Raw genomic sequence first — 15,905 nt, forward strand, 5'->3', positions numbered from 1 at the left:
TTGGGAACTGGGGTGTGGGCTGCCAGGATGCTGAGATAGTGGGGTGCCAGGACACTGAAGTACTGGGGTTCCACTGCTCAGGGACACTGGGATGTTTGGCTGCTGGGGTGCTGGGGCACTGGGATCCTGGGGTACCAGGGGATGTGGTGTGGGGACTGGGATGCCGGGGTGCTGAGGTACTGAGGGACTGGGGCGCCATGTGCTGGGTACTGGGGTGCCAAGGTATTGAGTACTGGGATGCCAGAATGTTGGGGTGCCGAGGTCCCAAGGTGCTGGGATAGGGGGGTGCTTGGGGACTGGGGTGCTGGGGTGCCAAAATAATGGTACTGGGATGCCAGGGGCTGGGACAGTGGGGTGCCTGGGAACTGCGGTGTGGGCTGCCAGCAGTGTCAGGGATACCAGGGGTACCAGAGCGGGGTGTCTGCCATGGCGGGGTGTCCTAAGGTGCTCCACACAAGCGGAGGGTGCCCACAGGGGTTCCCAGGAAAAGGGGGGGCTCCGTGTGTCCCCCCACTCTGTGGAGCAGGACTCACTCCCGTGCTCTACTTCTGCCACAGGTTCCGGAGCCCGGGCAGGACGGAGCCCCGTGGATCCGCTCACCGGGAATCCTGTTCCCGGTGCCCCGCGTCCCACCGGGAGCCGCCCGCGGGCCCCGGAATGCCGGGGCTGGTTCGTCCGAGGTCGGGCGTTTCTAATCTGGTTTGGGTGGATTTATTTTTGGGAGCCCGTAGCCTGGCAATGGCCACGTGAGGCGCGGGGACACACGTCACCCACGGATCACTTGTCACCCCCCATCCGGGAATGGGATCTGCTGGCCACGCATCCCACCCGGGCACCCGTGGGATGGGGGCCAGGGCACTGCGGGGGGAAAGTTCGTAGCCCGAGCAGGATTGGAAAAGATGGGCATCCCTTCTGGAAGGGAATGGCCTGGGGAAACTGAGGCACGGGGCATGGCTGGCGGGGATGGACACTGAGCCCATCCCGTTTGCTCCATTGCTGAACTGGGAGCGAGGGAAGGGGCGCTGGGGTGGGGGTGGGCAGAGCTGGGGGGGCTCTGCGGCCCCTCTGAGCAAGGGGAGCGAGGGGAAGGGCGCTGGGGTGGGGGTAGGCAGAGCTGGGGGGACTCTGCGGCCCCTCTGAACGGGCCCCCGGCACCCTCCGTACCCCCACCGCGATTCTGCACCCCATCCCCCCTTCCCACCGCTCCCCCCAGATCACCTCGGCTCTACACCCCCCGAGCTCCCCCTTTCCCTTCCCCGAGGGGCTTCTCGCCCCCAGCGACGGCTCCATGCCCTCCCCACGGCTCTCGGGGGGCAAACGGGGAAACTGAGGCACGGGGCAGCACCCGGGGGTGCCGCACCCTGCGCTGCCCAGGGCGGGGGCACAGGCAGGCTCGGGGCGCCGCTCCCGGGGTACCGCTCCCGGGGTACCGCTCCCGGGGTGCCGCTCCCGGGGTACCGCTCCCGGGGTGCCGCTCCCGGGGTATCCCTCCCGGGGTACCGCTCCCGGGGTGCCGCTCCCGGGGTACCGGGAGAGGCGGGCGGCACTAGGACCCAGCAGCCGGGCGGAGCGGAGCAGCCCTCGCCGCAGCGCCTCCAGCCCCGAGCATCCCCCGCCAGCCCGGGGACACCCCCCAGCCGCGACCCCTCCCCCGGCCGGAGCGGGGACCCCCGGCCTCGGGCCGGCTCCATGCAGACCCCCGGGGTAGGTGCCGCGGCCGAGCAGCCCCGCCGGGGACACGGCCTGGGAGGGTGGGGAGGTACCGGGAGGTGGGGGAGACTCCCCCGGGGCTGGGTGGGGGTCCCCAAGCGGTGACATCGCTCCGGAGGTCTGGGCGAGGGGAATGGGCAGTGAGAGGGGGAGGGGGGAGCCGCGGCTGCACCCCCATTCCGGCAGCATCCCTCCCTCCGGGGGCAGGGTGGGGACCCCCGCCCCCGTGGGGAACACCGGGGTAGCCCCACATCCCCCTCATACCACACCGAGGGGGTTGGTGAGCTTGGGGTGGTGGGGGGGGGGGGTCACACAAGGCCTCCAAGCACAAGGGTGAACCCAGGACTTGGGGGTGCTGGGCCCTCCCCTCCCCTCCTTCTCAGGACCCCCCACCTATCCCGGCCCCCCGTGAGGTCCCCACACTCTGGGTAAAGGGCTCCACTGGGGTGTTTTGGGTTGAAACGTTGGAATTAGGGGGGTTTACCCCAGAACTGCCCATTTTTTGGGGAACAAGGTTTTTGGTTGGGGAAGGGATTTGATACAGGGGGTTGTGGAGATGGATAGTGGGTGATGGGGACTATGTGAGGGCGGGTCACAGCTGTGCTGAGCCCTGCCTGGGATCTCAGGTGTCCCCCAGAACTTTCTGTCCCCTCTGGCAGCTCTACCTTCCCCAGCTGCCTGGGGGCTGTGGATGGGGGTCACAACTGGCCTGAGACCCACTCTGTGTCACTCAAGGGTCAGCTGTGATCCCACCGTGGATTTCAGGGCTCCACTCAGGGTTTTCCCTCTCTTCTGACAGCTCCACCTGCCCCCAGGTACCTGTGGGATGCAGGTGGGAGTCCAGCCCAGCTCTCAGGGGTCCCCCCAGGGTTGTGTCCTCTCATGACAACTCCACATTCCCCCAGCCCAGCTGTGACCTCTGCTGTGGCTGCCAGAGGTGATTCGTGACCCTCCCGGGCTCTCAGGGTTCCCCCCCAGGGTTTCCCCCCATGACAGCTCCACCTTCACCCACGGTACCGGGGGGGCTGCAACGGGGGGTCCTGCTCAGCTCTCAGGGGTCCCCTCAGAATCTCTTCCCCTTTTCTGACAGCTCCACCTCCCCCCAGGTACCTGGGGGCTGCAACTGGGGGTCCAGCTCAGCGCTCAGAGGTCCTCCAGGGTCCTGCCCCGTCCAGTGACAGCTCCACCTCCCCCAGGTACCCCCTGGCTGAGCAGCGGGGACATGAGCGGGGCTGGGGGGCACCTTTGGGCACTCTGAGTGCCACCCCCACAGCAGCCCCCCCACCCGCCAAGGATGTGACCCTCTGGCGATGCCCGGTTGCGCCGTGCTCGCCGCCAGGCCGGCGGCACAGGATGGAGCCTTTCCTGCCCTCCCCGTGGGGCTGGAATGGCTCTAGAGGGGGGTCCCGGCCCCCCAACAGCACTGCCGAGGCCAAGCCCAAGGACGTGGCCTCCAAGTCTGTGGGGCTGTTCTTCATGGTGCTGCTGGACCTCACGGCCATCGTGGGCAACGCCGCCGTCATGACGGTCATCGCCAAGACGCCGGCGCTGCGCAAGTTCGTCTTCGTGTTCCACCTGTGCCTGGTGGATTTCCTGGCCGCCCTCACGCTGATGCCGCTGGAGATGCTGTCGGGCTCGGCCGTGTTCGAGAGCCCGGGGCTGGGCGAGGCCGTGTGCCGCGTGTACCTGTTCCTCAGCGTCTGCCTCACCTCCATGTGCATCCTCTCCATCTCCACCATCAACGTGGAGCGCTACTACTACGTGGTGCACCCGCTGCGCTACGAGGTGCGCATGACCGCGGGGCTGGTGGCCGGAGTGCTGGCCGGCGTGTGGCTCAAGGCTGTGGCCACCTCGCTGGTGCCTGTGCTGGGCTGGTTGTCCCCCGACCGCCCGCCGACGTCCGGCGCTCGCGGCTGCTCCTTGCAGTGGAGCCGCGGGCCATCCTGCAAGGTCTTCGTGGTCTTCTTCGCCGCCTTCTACTTCGTCCTGCCGCTCCTCATCATCCTCGTGGTCTACTGCGGCATGTTCAAGGTGGCACGGGTGGCAGCCATGCACCACGGCCCGCCGCCCACCTGGATGGAGACGCCGCGCCGGCGCTCGGCGTCGCTCAGCAGCCGCTCCACCATGGTCACCACCTCGGGGGCTCCTCGGACCACCCCACAGAGGATCTTTGGTGGGGGCAAGGCGGCCGCCGTGCTGCTGGCCGTGGGCGGCCAGTTCCTCTTCTGCTGGTTGCCCTACTTCTCCTTCCAGCTGTACACGGCGCTGAGCACTCGGCCCTTGGCCGGGCCGGCGGCTGAGACTGTGGTCACCTGGCTGGGGTTCTGCTGCTTCACCTCCAACCCCTTCTTCTACGGCTGCCTCAACCGGCAGATCCGCGGGGAGCTCGGCCGGCTCCTCACCTGCTTCTTCAAGCAGCCCCCGGAGGAGGACCTGCGGCTGCCGAGCCGCGAGGGCTCCATCGAGGAGAACTTCCTACAGTTCCTCCAGAGCACTGGGCGCCCACCAGAGCCCCCCAGCCGCGAGCGGGACCTGCCCCCCACGGATTTCCGCATCCCGGGGCAGATCGAGGAGGAGGCGGCCGAGGCCATGGAGTGGGGTGGGGGCAGCGGGGTGTTCGTGCCCGTGGCGGGCTCTGCCAAAGCGGGGCTGTAGCGTTGGGGGGTTTGGGGTAAACGTGGCTGTGAGGGGAGAGATGGTCACAGTGACTTGCTGAGGGGGGCTTCGTCACCACCACGGTGCTTACTGGGCTGGGAGTACCACACTGCCACAGAGGGTGGGGGGTCCTCACTGCAGCCACAGGGAACTGGGGGGCCCACAAGGCCCACTGGGGTGGTGGGGTGGGGGCTCCTTGCTGCAGCCATGGAGAGTTGGGGGTCTGCTGGAGTGGGAGTGATTCTCACTGCTGTGGGGGATTGGGGGTCCCACAGCACTCGTTGAGGTTTGGGGGGTCTCTGTCACCACAGTGGGGGATTGGGGGTCCTGCGACTCTTGCTGACGTCTGTGGGGTCCTCATTGCCGTGGGGGATTGGGGGTCCTGTGACTCTTGCTGACATCTGTGGGGTCCTCATTGCCATGGGGGATTGCGGGTCTCACCATTCTCATGGCAGTGTGGGAGGGTCCCCATTGCTGCCATCGCAGGTGACGGGTGGAGGTCCCACCACCCTGGGTTGATGAGCTGGGGGGTCAGCACGGCCGGCCCCACAGGGATCGGGGGTCCCGGGGCAGCACTGGGGGCACAAGCCCAGTGATGGGCCAGGGGTGAGAGTGGGGCCCTCGTGTTTGGGGTCTCTCCAGGAGGGGAGGGGGTCCCCTCCATCCCCCCATGGCCCTGAGAGCCCTCCTCAGTCCCGCAGACCCGCTCCCTTTGCCCGAGCCCGGCCCTCTGGGGGTGCGGAGCCTGCGCCCCCCAATGAGGGAGCCCTGGGGGTCTGGGGCCGCCAGGAGAACTACAACTCCCATCATGCCCCCCCAGCAGAGCCCGGAAGTGGGGCGCTTCCCATCATGTCTCGCTCTATCGAGGCGGAAGTAAAGCGCTTTTCCCCCCATCATGCCCCGCTCGAACCTGGCGGAAAATGATGGCGGAAAATGATGTCTCCTCCCATCATGCCCCGCTCTACCGAGGCGGAAGTACTCGCGCTATCAGCCCGCAGGACTTCATTTCCCGGCGTGCCCTGCGGCCAGGACCGGAAATCCGGCGCCGCCTCAGGAGCCGCCCGGGCCGAGGCAGCTGCGGCCCCGATCCCGGTCCCGATCCCGATCCCGGCCCCGGCCGCTCGGCCGCCCCCGCCGCCGCCATGGGGTGCACGCTGAGCGCCGAGGATAAGGCGGCGGTGGAGAGGAGTAAAATGATCGACCGCAACCTGCGGGAAGACGGCGAGAAGGCGGCCAAGGAGGTGAAGCTGCTGCTGCTCGGTGAGGAGGGGCCGGGGGCAGAGCGGAATGGGGCTTTCCGCGCTCCCGGAGGGATTTGGGGGGGCAAAGGGAGCTCTCCGCCCTCAGGAAGGAGTTTGGGAATGGAGAAGTTGGGGGATCCCTGGATGGGCTGGGGAGGTCCCGGGGGATCCTTGGGAGGGCTCAGAAAGTGCCGAGGGACCCCCGGGAGAGCTGAGGTGGTTCCTGATGGATTCCTGGGGGAGCTGAGGAGGGTCTGGATGGATCTCCGGGGGAACTGAGGTGGATCTCGAGCGATCCCTGGGGAAGCTGAGGTGGATCCCTCGGGATCCCTTGCGGGGCTGAGGTGGATCCCGATAGATCCCCGGGGAAGGTGAGGAAGGTTCCGAGGGATCTTCTGGGGAACTGAGGTGGATCCCGAGGGATCCCCGGGGGAGCTGAGGTGGTTCCTGATGGATCCCTGGGGGAGTTGAGGAGAGTCTGGATGGATCTCCGGGGGAACTGAGCTGGATCCTGAGGGATCCTTGGCGGGGCTGAGATGGATCCCGCGGGATCCCCGGACACTGAGGAGGGTCCCGAGGGTCCCCTGGTCCCCTTCCGAAGGGCATGGCTTATCCATCCTAGCGGGGGTGTTCTGGGCTGTCCCGGGGTGCGGCCCGTGGGCTTTTCCCGATGGAATCCCGATGGAATTCCCCGTGCTCCCTCCCCGGTGGGACCGGGAGAGGCACGGCTCATCCCGCGGGTCCGGCATGGAAGGGAGGGAATGCTGGGGCTGGAATGAAATTCCTACTCGGGGAGCGGGGTAAAACGGTAAGAAGGATTTCCCTCGAGGAGGGGTGGCACATTCCCTTTAGTGGAGTTTTGCTGTGGTTGGTCTGTGTTTTGGGGTTCCTGGAAGTGATGATGGGAGCTCAGAGGAGGCACAAGCTGCCCTCCCTGAGGGCTGGGGGAGCAGATTGAGATCAGATGCTGGGGAGAAATCCCTCCTTGTGAGGGTGGAGAGGCCCTGGCACAGGTGCCCAGAGCAGAGTGGCTGCCCCTGGATCCCTGGAAGTGCCCAAGGCCAGGCTGGACATGGCTTGGAGCAGCCTGGGACAGTGGGATGTGTCCCTGCCCATGGCAGGGGATAGACTGGGATGAGCTTCTAACCCAAACTAGTGTAGGATTCTGGAGTTCTGTTCAAACCCTCACACTTTTACAAGCACCACTCAGGGCTGATGAACCATCTGCTCATGCTGATTTCTCTTTTCAAGGTCTGAGTATATATTTTTGGTTATGCTGATTTTTCTGTCTCGGAGGAGACAGATGGAGTCTGTGAGGATCTGAACAGCAGCGCTGAGTGGGTCCTGTTAGAGCAGGATGTGTGAAGGAACCATCCTGCTCCAGGAATCCTTTTTCTTTCCCATTTAGCCCTTTTTCTTCGCTCCCTGCAGGAGCTGCTCCGAGCTTTGTACTTGGTGTGTCCATGGAAAAGCTCTTGGCTGCGTGTCAGGAGAATCCTTTGTTCTCCAGGTGTTTGTTTTGGTGTTAATAAGCAACACTTGCACATTCCCAGGAACAGAATAATTCTTTCCTCTTATTTTTGTATGACATTTTTTCCAAAGCACCGAGGGCTTCGAGGCTGAGATAGGTCTTATCAGCAAACATGGAATGGGGGGAGTATCCCAGAAATTGTACAATCATCAGTTGGAATGTGTTAAAAACCAGGTGAGGCTTTAGAGCTCAGAGCAGCAGCTGATTTTGGGTCACTGTTGGCTTTGGATGGCAGGAAAATTCTTGCACTTCCTGGTGTGTCTGCAGGTGAGGAACTTTTTAGGAGTAATTGGAATGTTGCTCTGGACCTACCTCTCTATCTACCTGATCCCAGGTCAGGTTTGCACCTGGTTGTCACTTGCAAATCTCTCTCAGGTATTTCCTGGTTTTAAAGCTGAGTGTGGAGATTCCTGGGAATACCAGGAAATGCTGGAATCTCCCCACACACATCCTTCTTGATGTGCAGGTAAAGCAGAGCAGGGGATTCCCAGGAGGAATTATCTGCAGTGGGACCATCCTTTCACTGAGGCACTAGAAGCCGATGGAAAAGTCCATGAAGATTTTTCCATGGTTTGAGGAAGAGTTTTTTATCCCACATAAAACTGTCTGGATCTGCAGGGTCTCATGTCATTCCCTGAGTGGTTTCTACCCCTCTCAGAGAGGGCTGGTAAAAAAAGAATGGATTTTTCCTGAAGTTTGCACTCCACACATCTTTCCCTGCTGCATTAGAAGAGCTGCCCCAGTTTGAGATCTGCAGAGTTGTGATGAGCAGGGAAAGGGCTGTGCCTGTGGAGAGGGAGCTGGATCCTGCCCAGCTGGGGTGTGAGGAGGCAGGGAAGGACCCAGAATCTGGAGGGTTGGAAGAGGAAAGGGAGAAAAAGCAAATACAGTGAAATTTGGGAGAGAAGTGAAATACAGCCCAAATCAGGAGATTTGGAAGAGGAATAAAATACACATGAAAATCAGGAGATTTGTGGGAGAGGAGAGGAAGTAAAATGCACCTGAAATCAGGAGGTTTGGGAAGAGAAGAGAGAGAGGAAGGTAAAGACACTGAAAAATGGGAGATTTGGGGAGAAAAAAGGAAGTAAAAATACAGCCAAAAGTGGAAGAACTGAGGAGAGGAAAGGAAGTCAAATACCCCAAAAATCAGGAGATTTGGGAGAGGCCAGGAAGTCAGAAATCCCCAAATCGGGGTTTGGGTGTGTTTTCCTTTCTCTTTTCCATAACCCTTATCTTCTCTTGAGCAAGGGAGGAAGGAGAGAGAATTCCAGAGAATTCCAGTTGTGTTCCCTTCTTCTGGGAGCTCAGCATTGACTTTTTCAGCACCTTCCACCTGGGAGAAAGTTTGGATGCTGGAGGAAGTGGCCCCAGCACCTGGATAACTGCAGAATTGCTGGGATAAAGTTAATCCTGGAGCTTCTCAGGGATTTCAAGTCCCTCTGTTGTGTTTCCCTTTCACAACTCTGAACTTCGTTGAGCAATTCTAAGTTCTGGGGATATTTTATAAAACAAATGAAACCTGAGTATTGAATAATGACTGAGCCTGGTTAGTACGACCCTGTGGGATGTAATTATTGTTCCATGTTGGAATGCCCCCAGCAGCTCTGCTGGCATTGGCACTGGCGTGGTTGGAGTGATGGCAGCAGTGGATTCACTCTCTGGAACAGCAGCTGAAGCTCCCTGGAGGCCGGGAGCAAGCTGGGAATGGCCCAGGAGCCCTCAGTCCCACTTTTCTCCTTCCATTTGCCCCCAGGAAAAGGCTCCTCAGCAGGCACACACTGGGTTCTGCTGGTGGGGAAACCTGGCAGATTTTCCAGCCAAATAGAGGAGGGTGCTGGAGCTCTTCCTGGCTGGGTGGGAGCTAAGCCAGATGCTTCACTCTGCTTGCAGTGTCTTTTCCAAGCTCTGGCATGTTGTTCTGGGCTGTGGCTCAGGGGTCTGTGTGACCCTGAGGGGTGAAGCTGGATTCCAGAGCTGTCCCGTTCCCAAATCCCTGTGGAAATGGTGGTTGTGGATGCACCAATGTTGGACTGTTTTTGCCCAAAACACCCCCTGTTATCCAGCCTGGCCAGCTTCCCTGCCTTTGCATACGCTGTGTAATTACGTTGAAGTGGTGCTGCTAATTAATGCAAAAACAATTAAAAGCGTAAGTTTGTTTTAAAATAACCCTAATTTGCATAATTCACCCTCCTCCACTACTCCAGGAGCCCTCAGCTTTTTCCTGACACTGATTTTTCCAACCTTTTTTCATTCCTGAATTCCCCAAGGCTTCCTCAGCACTGTTTTGGTTGTGTTTAGGTTTAAAGTAGGAAAGTGTTTTCTGGGGATGCAAACCCAGGCAGATCCGGTGCTGCAGTTAATGCAGTTAATTATGGTGTTAATTGAAGTGGCTTTTCTCAGAGCTCAGCAGCTGTGCCTTGGATCCCTATTCCAGAGGATCCATCTGGGGGTCAGACCTGGTTGCTCCTTGGCTCTGGAGCTACTGGATGCCCTTGGAATGGTGATACGAAGCTCTGTGGTGGGGTGTTGGTCTCCAGATGTTGTCCCAGCAGTGGCTGCTGCTCCAAGTGTCCTTCCTTGTGGGATCTGCTGTAGGAATCCTGCTGGAGAAGCTGCAGGGAGCTGTTGTTTCTCTAATCTTGAAGGTATCTGGGTCTGCTGGATGTTCCTGGTGACTTGTGGCTGTGGGAGGATTCTCCTCACACAGTTCACAAGGACCTGGTTCAGGATAGATTGCAGGGAAGGTTTAGGTTGGGTATCAGGGAAAATTTCTTGCTGACAAAGGTTGTCCAGGCCTGGCATGGGCTGCCCAGGGCAGTGGTGGTGTCTCCATCCCTGGAAAAGCTCAGAAAGGATGTGTATGGCACCTGGGACATGGATTAGGGGTGGACATGGGAGTGTTGGGATACAGTTGGACTCGAACTCAGAGGGCTTTTCCAACCTTAACAATTCCATGATCATTTGGTAGCAGGTCAGATCTCTTTGAAGATGCAGCTCTTCTCTGGGCTTTGAGCTCCATGGAGGTCTTTCCTCAGCTGCACTGGAGGCTGGAATTTCCCTGTCCTCAGGCGTGGGAGCTGCAGCTTCCACCCGTGTCTCTGTGTACCTTCCCCTTGATTTTCTGTTCTGCCCTTTTCCTACCAAACCAGATGCAGGGCAGGCAGAATGCTCCATATCTCCAGAGTACCTGAGCCCCTCGAGTTCTTCAGGAATCAGCCATGATTTATTTAATCTCCTGGAAAAGAGAATTTGTTTCACCAGGGTCAGATGCACTCTTTTCTGCACAATGCCATTTTCCAGCTGTGGGATGGGAATTCTTCTGTCCCCTGGGTTGTGTGTACATCATGTACTCGTGTCAGGACACATGGGTGAGTGTCCATGCCCAGCACTGGGATTTGGGGATGGACAATTTCCAGCAGACAGCTTGGTTGAGGAATTGGGATTCCATCTATGCTCCAAAAGCCCTCTGGATATGATTCAAGTTTCATTAAATTCTGAGGCACAGCATTGAAATAACTTTTCTCAGAAGAGCAGAGGGAGCTGTAAAGAGGAATTTTTTAATTAGATCATGGATCTAATCTTCTGGAAGTTTGGAGTGAGCAGAGCTGTGCCTGCACCTCCTGGGATGCAGCACTTGTTCCTGCAGAAGTGGGATAGAAAAATGGAATTCATGACTTAAATGGGGTTTGGAGCTGAAATGAGGCACAGATGCTGATTATTTTTCCAGCACGCTCTTTGTGGTGATCCCTGTGCTGTCTCCTTTGTTCCTGGGGATCCAATGCCTGGCTCTTGTTTCATGTTTTCCCAGTTGGTGTTTGGTCACTTCAGTGCATCCTTTAACCTTCTCTGGTTACCCGGGTGCTGCTGCCTGGGTCAGCTTTAGAAACAAACACCGAATGCTGGGACACAAGTTTGGCCTCCTGGAGCTCGGTGCTTTGGGGTCTCCATCCCTGCAAGTTCCTGGTGTTTGGGGAATGAGCTTATCCCTCAGCAGGAGCTGCTGGGCAGGGAGAGCTCAGCTGCATGTTTGGAACAGCTCAGGATTGTTGTTCCTGCAGGAAATTCAGAGGGTGTTTGACTTTTAAAAACGAGCCCAGCACAAGGTGACTCTTGATAATCAGGAAAACTAAGAAATATCTTTTCCCAGCTCAGGTCTTCCCACTGCTCCTTCTCTTTCCAAGTTATCTGTTGCTTTATCATCCACCTCATGTTTCACAGGCCTTGCTGGGCTTTTCCTCTTCTGTCACAACGCAGACTTGGATCCAGAGACACCAGACTTGGCCTTTTTATCCCGTATCTCCAAGCAGATCCATTTATCATGAAACCCTGAAATGGACTGAGTTGGAATGGACGTTGAGGCTCATCTCATTCCATGGGCAGGGACACTTCCACTGTCCCAGGCTGCTCCAGGCCCTGTCCAGCCTGGCCTTGGACATTCCTAGGGAGGGATCAGGCAGCCACAGTTTCTCTGTGCACCCTGTGCCAGGGCCTCCCCACCCTCACAGGGAGAATTCCTTCCCAATATCCCATCGATCTATGCCCTCTGGCAGTGGGAAGTCATTCCCCCTTGTCCTGTCCCTCCAACCCTTGTCCAAAGTTCCTCTCCAGCTCTCCTGGAGCCCATTTAGGCTCTGGAAGTGTCCAAGGCCTGGTTGGACAGGGCTCAGAGCAGTGGGATAGTGGAAGATGTGGGGTGGAATGGGAAGAGCTTTACAGCCCCTCCCCACCCCAAGCATTCCATGATTCCATAATCCTGTGTGTGTGCATGAGGAACTGTGGGTGCCCAGGGGGTCGGAGATGGTGATTTGATGTTCAGCCAAGAGCCACACGAGGCCTCTCCATGGGGGTCTCCAGCCACACTGGGCAGCAGCAGCCATAATTCCTTCAAAACACTCCTGGGGGAGATCAAAGAGCTGTGAAAACAAATTCAAATCTGAGGTCTGTGCTTGTAGAATCCCAGGATGATTTGGGCTGGAAAGAATTTTAAAGTTTGTCCCATTCCATCCCCTGCCATGGACAGAGGCACCTTCCACTAGACCAGTTTGCTCCAAGCCCTGTCCAGCCTGGCCTGAAACACTTTCAGGGGTGCAGCAGCAGAGGGGAGTTTGCTGCTGGTTTGTGGCTATTTCAGCAACTCCTTAAGGAATTTCTCAGAACCATCAGTGGTCACTCAGGTCTGGGGGTAAGGGACAGGGACAGGTTCCTCCAGCCTGATGTTTCCCAGGAATGCTGCAGAATTTCTGGACATATTTCAACCTTCTGAGTGGTCATGGGATGTTTCTAAGCTTTAATTGTTTAATTAAAACAGGGTTGAGGCTCCAATAGTTTCAAGATGAAAAGGAAAACTCCTCTGTCCTGGAGCCAGTCTGGGAGAGCTGGGAATGCTCAGCCTGGAGAAGAGAAGGCTCTGGGGAGATATTAGAACCCCTTACTGTGGGTGAAGGGGCTCCAGGAGAGCTGGAGAGGGACTTTGGACAAGAGCCTGGAGTGCCAGGATGAGAGGGAATGGCTTCCCACTGCCAGAGAGCAGGGTTGGATGGGATATTGGGAAGGAATTGCTCCCTGTGAGGGTGCTGAGGCCCTGGCACAGGTGCCCAGAGCAGCTGTGGCTGCCCCTGGATCCCTGGCAGTGCCCAAGGCCAGGCTGGACAGGGCTTGGAGCACCTGGGGTAGTGGAAGGTGTCCCTGCCCACAGCAGGTTGTGGATGGGATGGGATTTTATATCCTTTCCAACCCAAACCATTCCAGGATTCCTTCTACAATTCTAAGTCTTGCAGCGGGGCTGCTCTTCCTGTGCATCTACCAGGTACCTTTGGTGGGAAAAGCCGTGTCAGCTTCAGCCCATGTGCTCCAGCAGTGCTTGGAATTTCCCTGCTGTGATCCCAGGGGTAGTGTGGCTCCTGTTTTCAATATGCCATTCCTTACCCAAGCCTTCACTTTTTTCTCCTCTGGAGGCAGGGACAGCCTCAAGTGGTTTATCCTGTGCTGTTGGCTCCTGTTCCCTCTGCAGTGAGGCTGTAGCCAGCCCATGTCCCCTGTTTTATTTGAATATATTGTTTTTCCCGTCATTCTTGTGGAACTACAAGTGTCAGCCTAATCTCTCCTGTTCCTGTTGACTTTTCCAACAATAGCTGTTTTTTGCAAGCCTGGTGGTATAACACTACAGCTCCTTCCTCCAGTGTTTTTCCCTTTTTCCTGACTCCCAGTGCAGTTCTCTTGCTGTATGTGATTCTGTGGTATCCAAGAATTTTCTAGGTGTCCATTGAACTAAAAAATCTCAACAAGGGAATGTGGGATCTGTGTTACCAGGGATGGCAGCACTGGGAAGGTCAGGATGTTGGGATTCCACACAGTGAGGTTGGAAGGAGGGAAGTGATGAAGAGGATGAGAATTTGATACTTCAGCTTTCCCCAGCTGTGGCTGCACAGGTCCATGGGATGCTGGAGGCTGTTGGGGAGATATTCCTCCTGGAATACAATTCAGGAGTGCTGTGGAAAGCTAAGGGGGGTGTTGGTGGGTAAGGGGAGGTGTCCATGTTCCTTGTGGAGTGGGATGAGTGTTAAATAAAGAAAATATGTTTATCAGGGAGATACCCTAAATCCTGATGGGTAATTTGAACAGCTCCTGTTCCATGCTTCCAGTGGCTCTCAAGCCATTGGATATTTTTGGACCTGGACTCCTCCCAGCTTGGTTGAGCTGTTGTTTGGGCCCCGTTCAACCTGTGTGAGGGGAGCTGGTTCCGTTTGGGATTTGGGTACTGCAACCACAGCCAGGTGATCCGACATTGCTTCCAGCCTGTTCCTCATGTGGAGGGTGCTGTCACACTCCCAGGTCTGTGTCACAGTCCCAACTCAGCCCTGGAGCTTCAAGTGAACTCCTGGGGTTATTCCTGAGCTGCTTCTCAGGGGATGTTGGAACTACTGTGAAACACCCCTGGATCTGGGATCTCACCGAGGGCTGCAGCTCTTCAGGAGTGGGCTAGTGGAGTTTCTGCCAAATCCCTGCAGGGCTTCTGAGCTGGCTGTTGCTGAGGTCTAAGCCACATGCCTGTGTCATGCCCTGCAGTTTTATCTTCCTCACTTGTACTTTAATGGATTTTCTGGTGCATCCCTGTTCCGTCCCTGGAAGGATTTGTTTCAGCAGTGACCTGGTTTCTCTTCAGAAACTTGCAGATGATCCAGGGCTTTTCCCCTTAATTATGTGTGTGGAATTCCTTTCCTGAAGTACAGTTTAATGCAGTTTTGATACAACTTTGGCGAAAAAAAACTACTCAAGACAGGATTTTTAGGACCTTCTGGATCTGGAAACTGGATGCTTGTGTCTGGAAGATGTAGGGAGTCTGACCTACCTCCTTGGAGAATTTTCAAAGCAAAAATCTAGGGTTGTGGGGAATGCTTCCCTTGGAATTCCCAGTCCAAGCTGTGTTTTGTTGCTCTTTTCCCATAATCTCCAGCACATAGCCATGCTAACTTGCTTCCCATCTGCTGCTCCAGGAAGTTCTCTGGCTTTCTTGGGGGAAGTGGTTGGATGATAATTTCCCCCTGTGTACCCTTTGCTTTCCCAGGGCCAGTGCTGATACACCTGGAAAGCTCCAGCTTTCCAGTTGCTGCAGTTTGCTCCTGCTCCAGAGGGAGAAGGAATCTGCCTGTAGGAACGGGTACAGGGATTGCCACCCTTGGAGCTGGAATTCCAGCACTTACATGCTGAGCTTTTCCCTAAGAACTTGTGGTGTCACTGGGATGTTTTTGGGATATTACTGGGATGGTTTGGGATGTAATTGGGGATGTCACAGGCGTGGTCTGGCGTGTTGCTGGGTGAGGTGTGGGGGTTTTCAGAAGCTATGGTGCCTCCTGGCTCCATCTGGTTTCCAGAGGGAATAGTTGAACGCTTGTGGAATGCATTGAGGACAGGGACATTGTGGAATTCCTGCCCAGTGTGTCCATGGAGTGGGACAATCCCGGTAGCAGATGAGCTGCTCTTTGTGTCCAGGGTGGGATGAAGAGGTTCCTTGCTGCTATTTTGGGAAAAGTGAAGTTGAGGCTTCTGAAGCAGTTTTTCCACGGGGTTACGACATTCACGCTGAGCTCAGCCCTGGTTTCTTGTGGCAGAACGTGATCTCCGTGTGGCTGTGCTCATGGGAGCAGAAGAGAAAGATTTGCTTCTCCTTACACAGCCAGAAATGTGCCATGAACACCCTAATTTCCATGGGTTTGAATCCACTCTCACATCTTGTGATCTTTGAGTCTTCCTGGCTCCTCATCTAGTCCCTGCCTAAGGTCCCAGAGGTGAAGGCTTTGCCTGAGGAATCTGTAAGAATTCCGGTAACTCTATCCACTCTTGATGTGAATTTCTAGTGTGGAGCATCAGTTTGCTGTAGGCTGAAGCAGTGTTTTAGTAGCATTCAAATTCCCATTTCTTATTCCCCTTCTGAAGGATTCAGCCACACTGGGTATCAACAGCACATGGGAATCCCCAAAGGTGGGAGCGGAGGGTGCAGGATGAAAGCTGCTCAGTTAGTCCAGTATGGATCCCTTCAGGCAAATCCTTTCCAGTGGCTTGGGAAAAGGGGAATAGCAGCTTGTCCGGCGTGAACATCTGCAAGTGTTTAGAGAAACATCAAAGGACAGAGTGAGACCTAGAGATGTTGAAATTAGGTCCAGAAAGGAAGAGTAAAATGGGAATGATTGGCTGGCATGAGACAACCTTGCAGGCATCGCATTCCAGCCCCCCACCTTCAGGGACACCTTCTACCAGCCCAGGGTGCTCCA

General features: G+C 57.0%; 2 protein-coding genes across 4 annotated transcripts in view; both read left to right on the top strand.

Annotated features, from left to right (window-relative positions):
* The first annotated feature begins 1,477 nt into the window (after positions 1-1,477).
* On the top strand, positions 1,478-4,402 carry GPR61 (G protein-coupled receptor 61). 3 transcript variants are annotated; one of them, XM_030255802.4, is made up of 2 exons: positions 1,478-1,704; positions 2,817-4,402. In XM_030255802.4, exon 2 carries the CDS (start codon positions 3,064-3,066, stop codon positions 4,363-4,365), a length of 1,302 nt encoding a protein of 433 aa, XP_030111662.4. In that variant the 5' UTR covers positions 1,478-1,704; positions 2,817-3,063; the 3' UTR covers positions 4,366-4,402. The 3 variants fall into 3 exon arrangements, with proteins under 3 accessions (XP_030111662.4, XP_030111664.4, XP_030111661.4); XM_030255804.4 differs by having other exon boundaries at positions 2,907-4,402; XM_030255801.4 differs by having other exon boundaries at positions 1,553-1,704; positions 2,801-4,402.
* Positions 4,403-5,397: 995 nt separating this feature from the next.
* GNAI3 (G protein subunit alpha i3) overlaps positions 5,398-15,905 on the top strand; it is a 28,630-nt gene continuing 18,122 nt past the window's right edge. Inside the window, exon 1 of the mRNA XM_012570942.5 lies at positions 5,398-5,625. Within this exon, the coding sequence (XP_012426396.4) occupies positions 5,508-5,625 (118 nt within the window). The 5' untranslated portion in view covers positions 5,398-5,507. The remainder of the gene's footprint in view (positions 5,626-15,905) is intronic.

Source organism: Taeniopygia guttata, chromosome 26 (genome assembly GCF_048771995.1).
Source record: "Taeniopygia guttata chromosome 26, bTaeGut7.mat, whole genome shotgun sequence".
Classification (NCBI taxonomy): domain Eukaryota; kingdom Metazoa; phylum Chordata; class Aves; order Passeriformes; family Estrildidae; genus Taeniopygia; species Taeniopygia guttata.

Coding starts and splice junctions, on each gene's coding strand:
- GPR61 (XM_030255802.4), top strand. CDS start 3,064: ATGGAGCCTTTCCTGCCCTCCCCGTGGGGCTGGAATGGCTCTAGAGGG.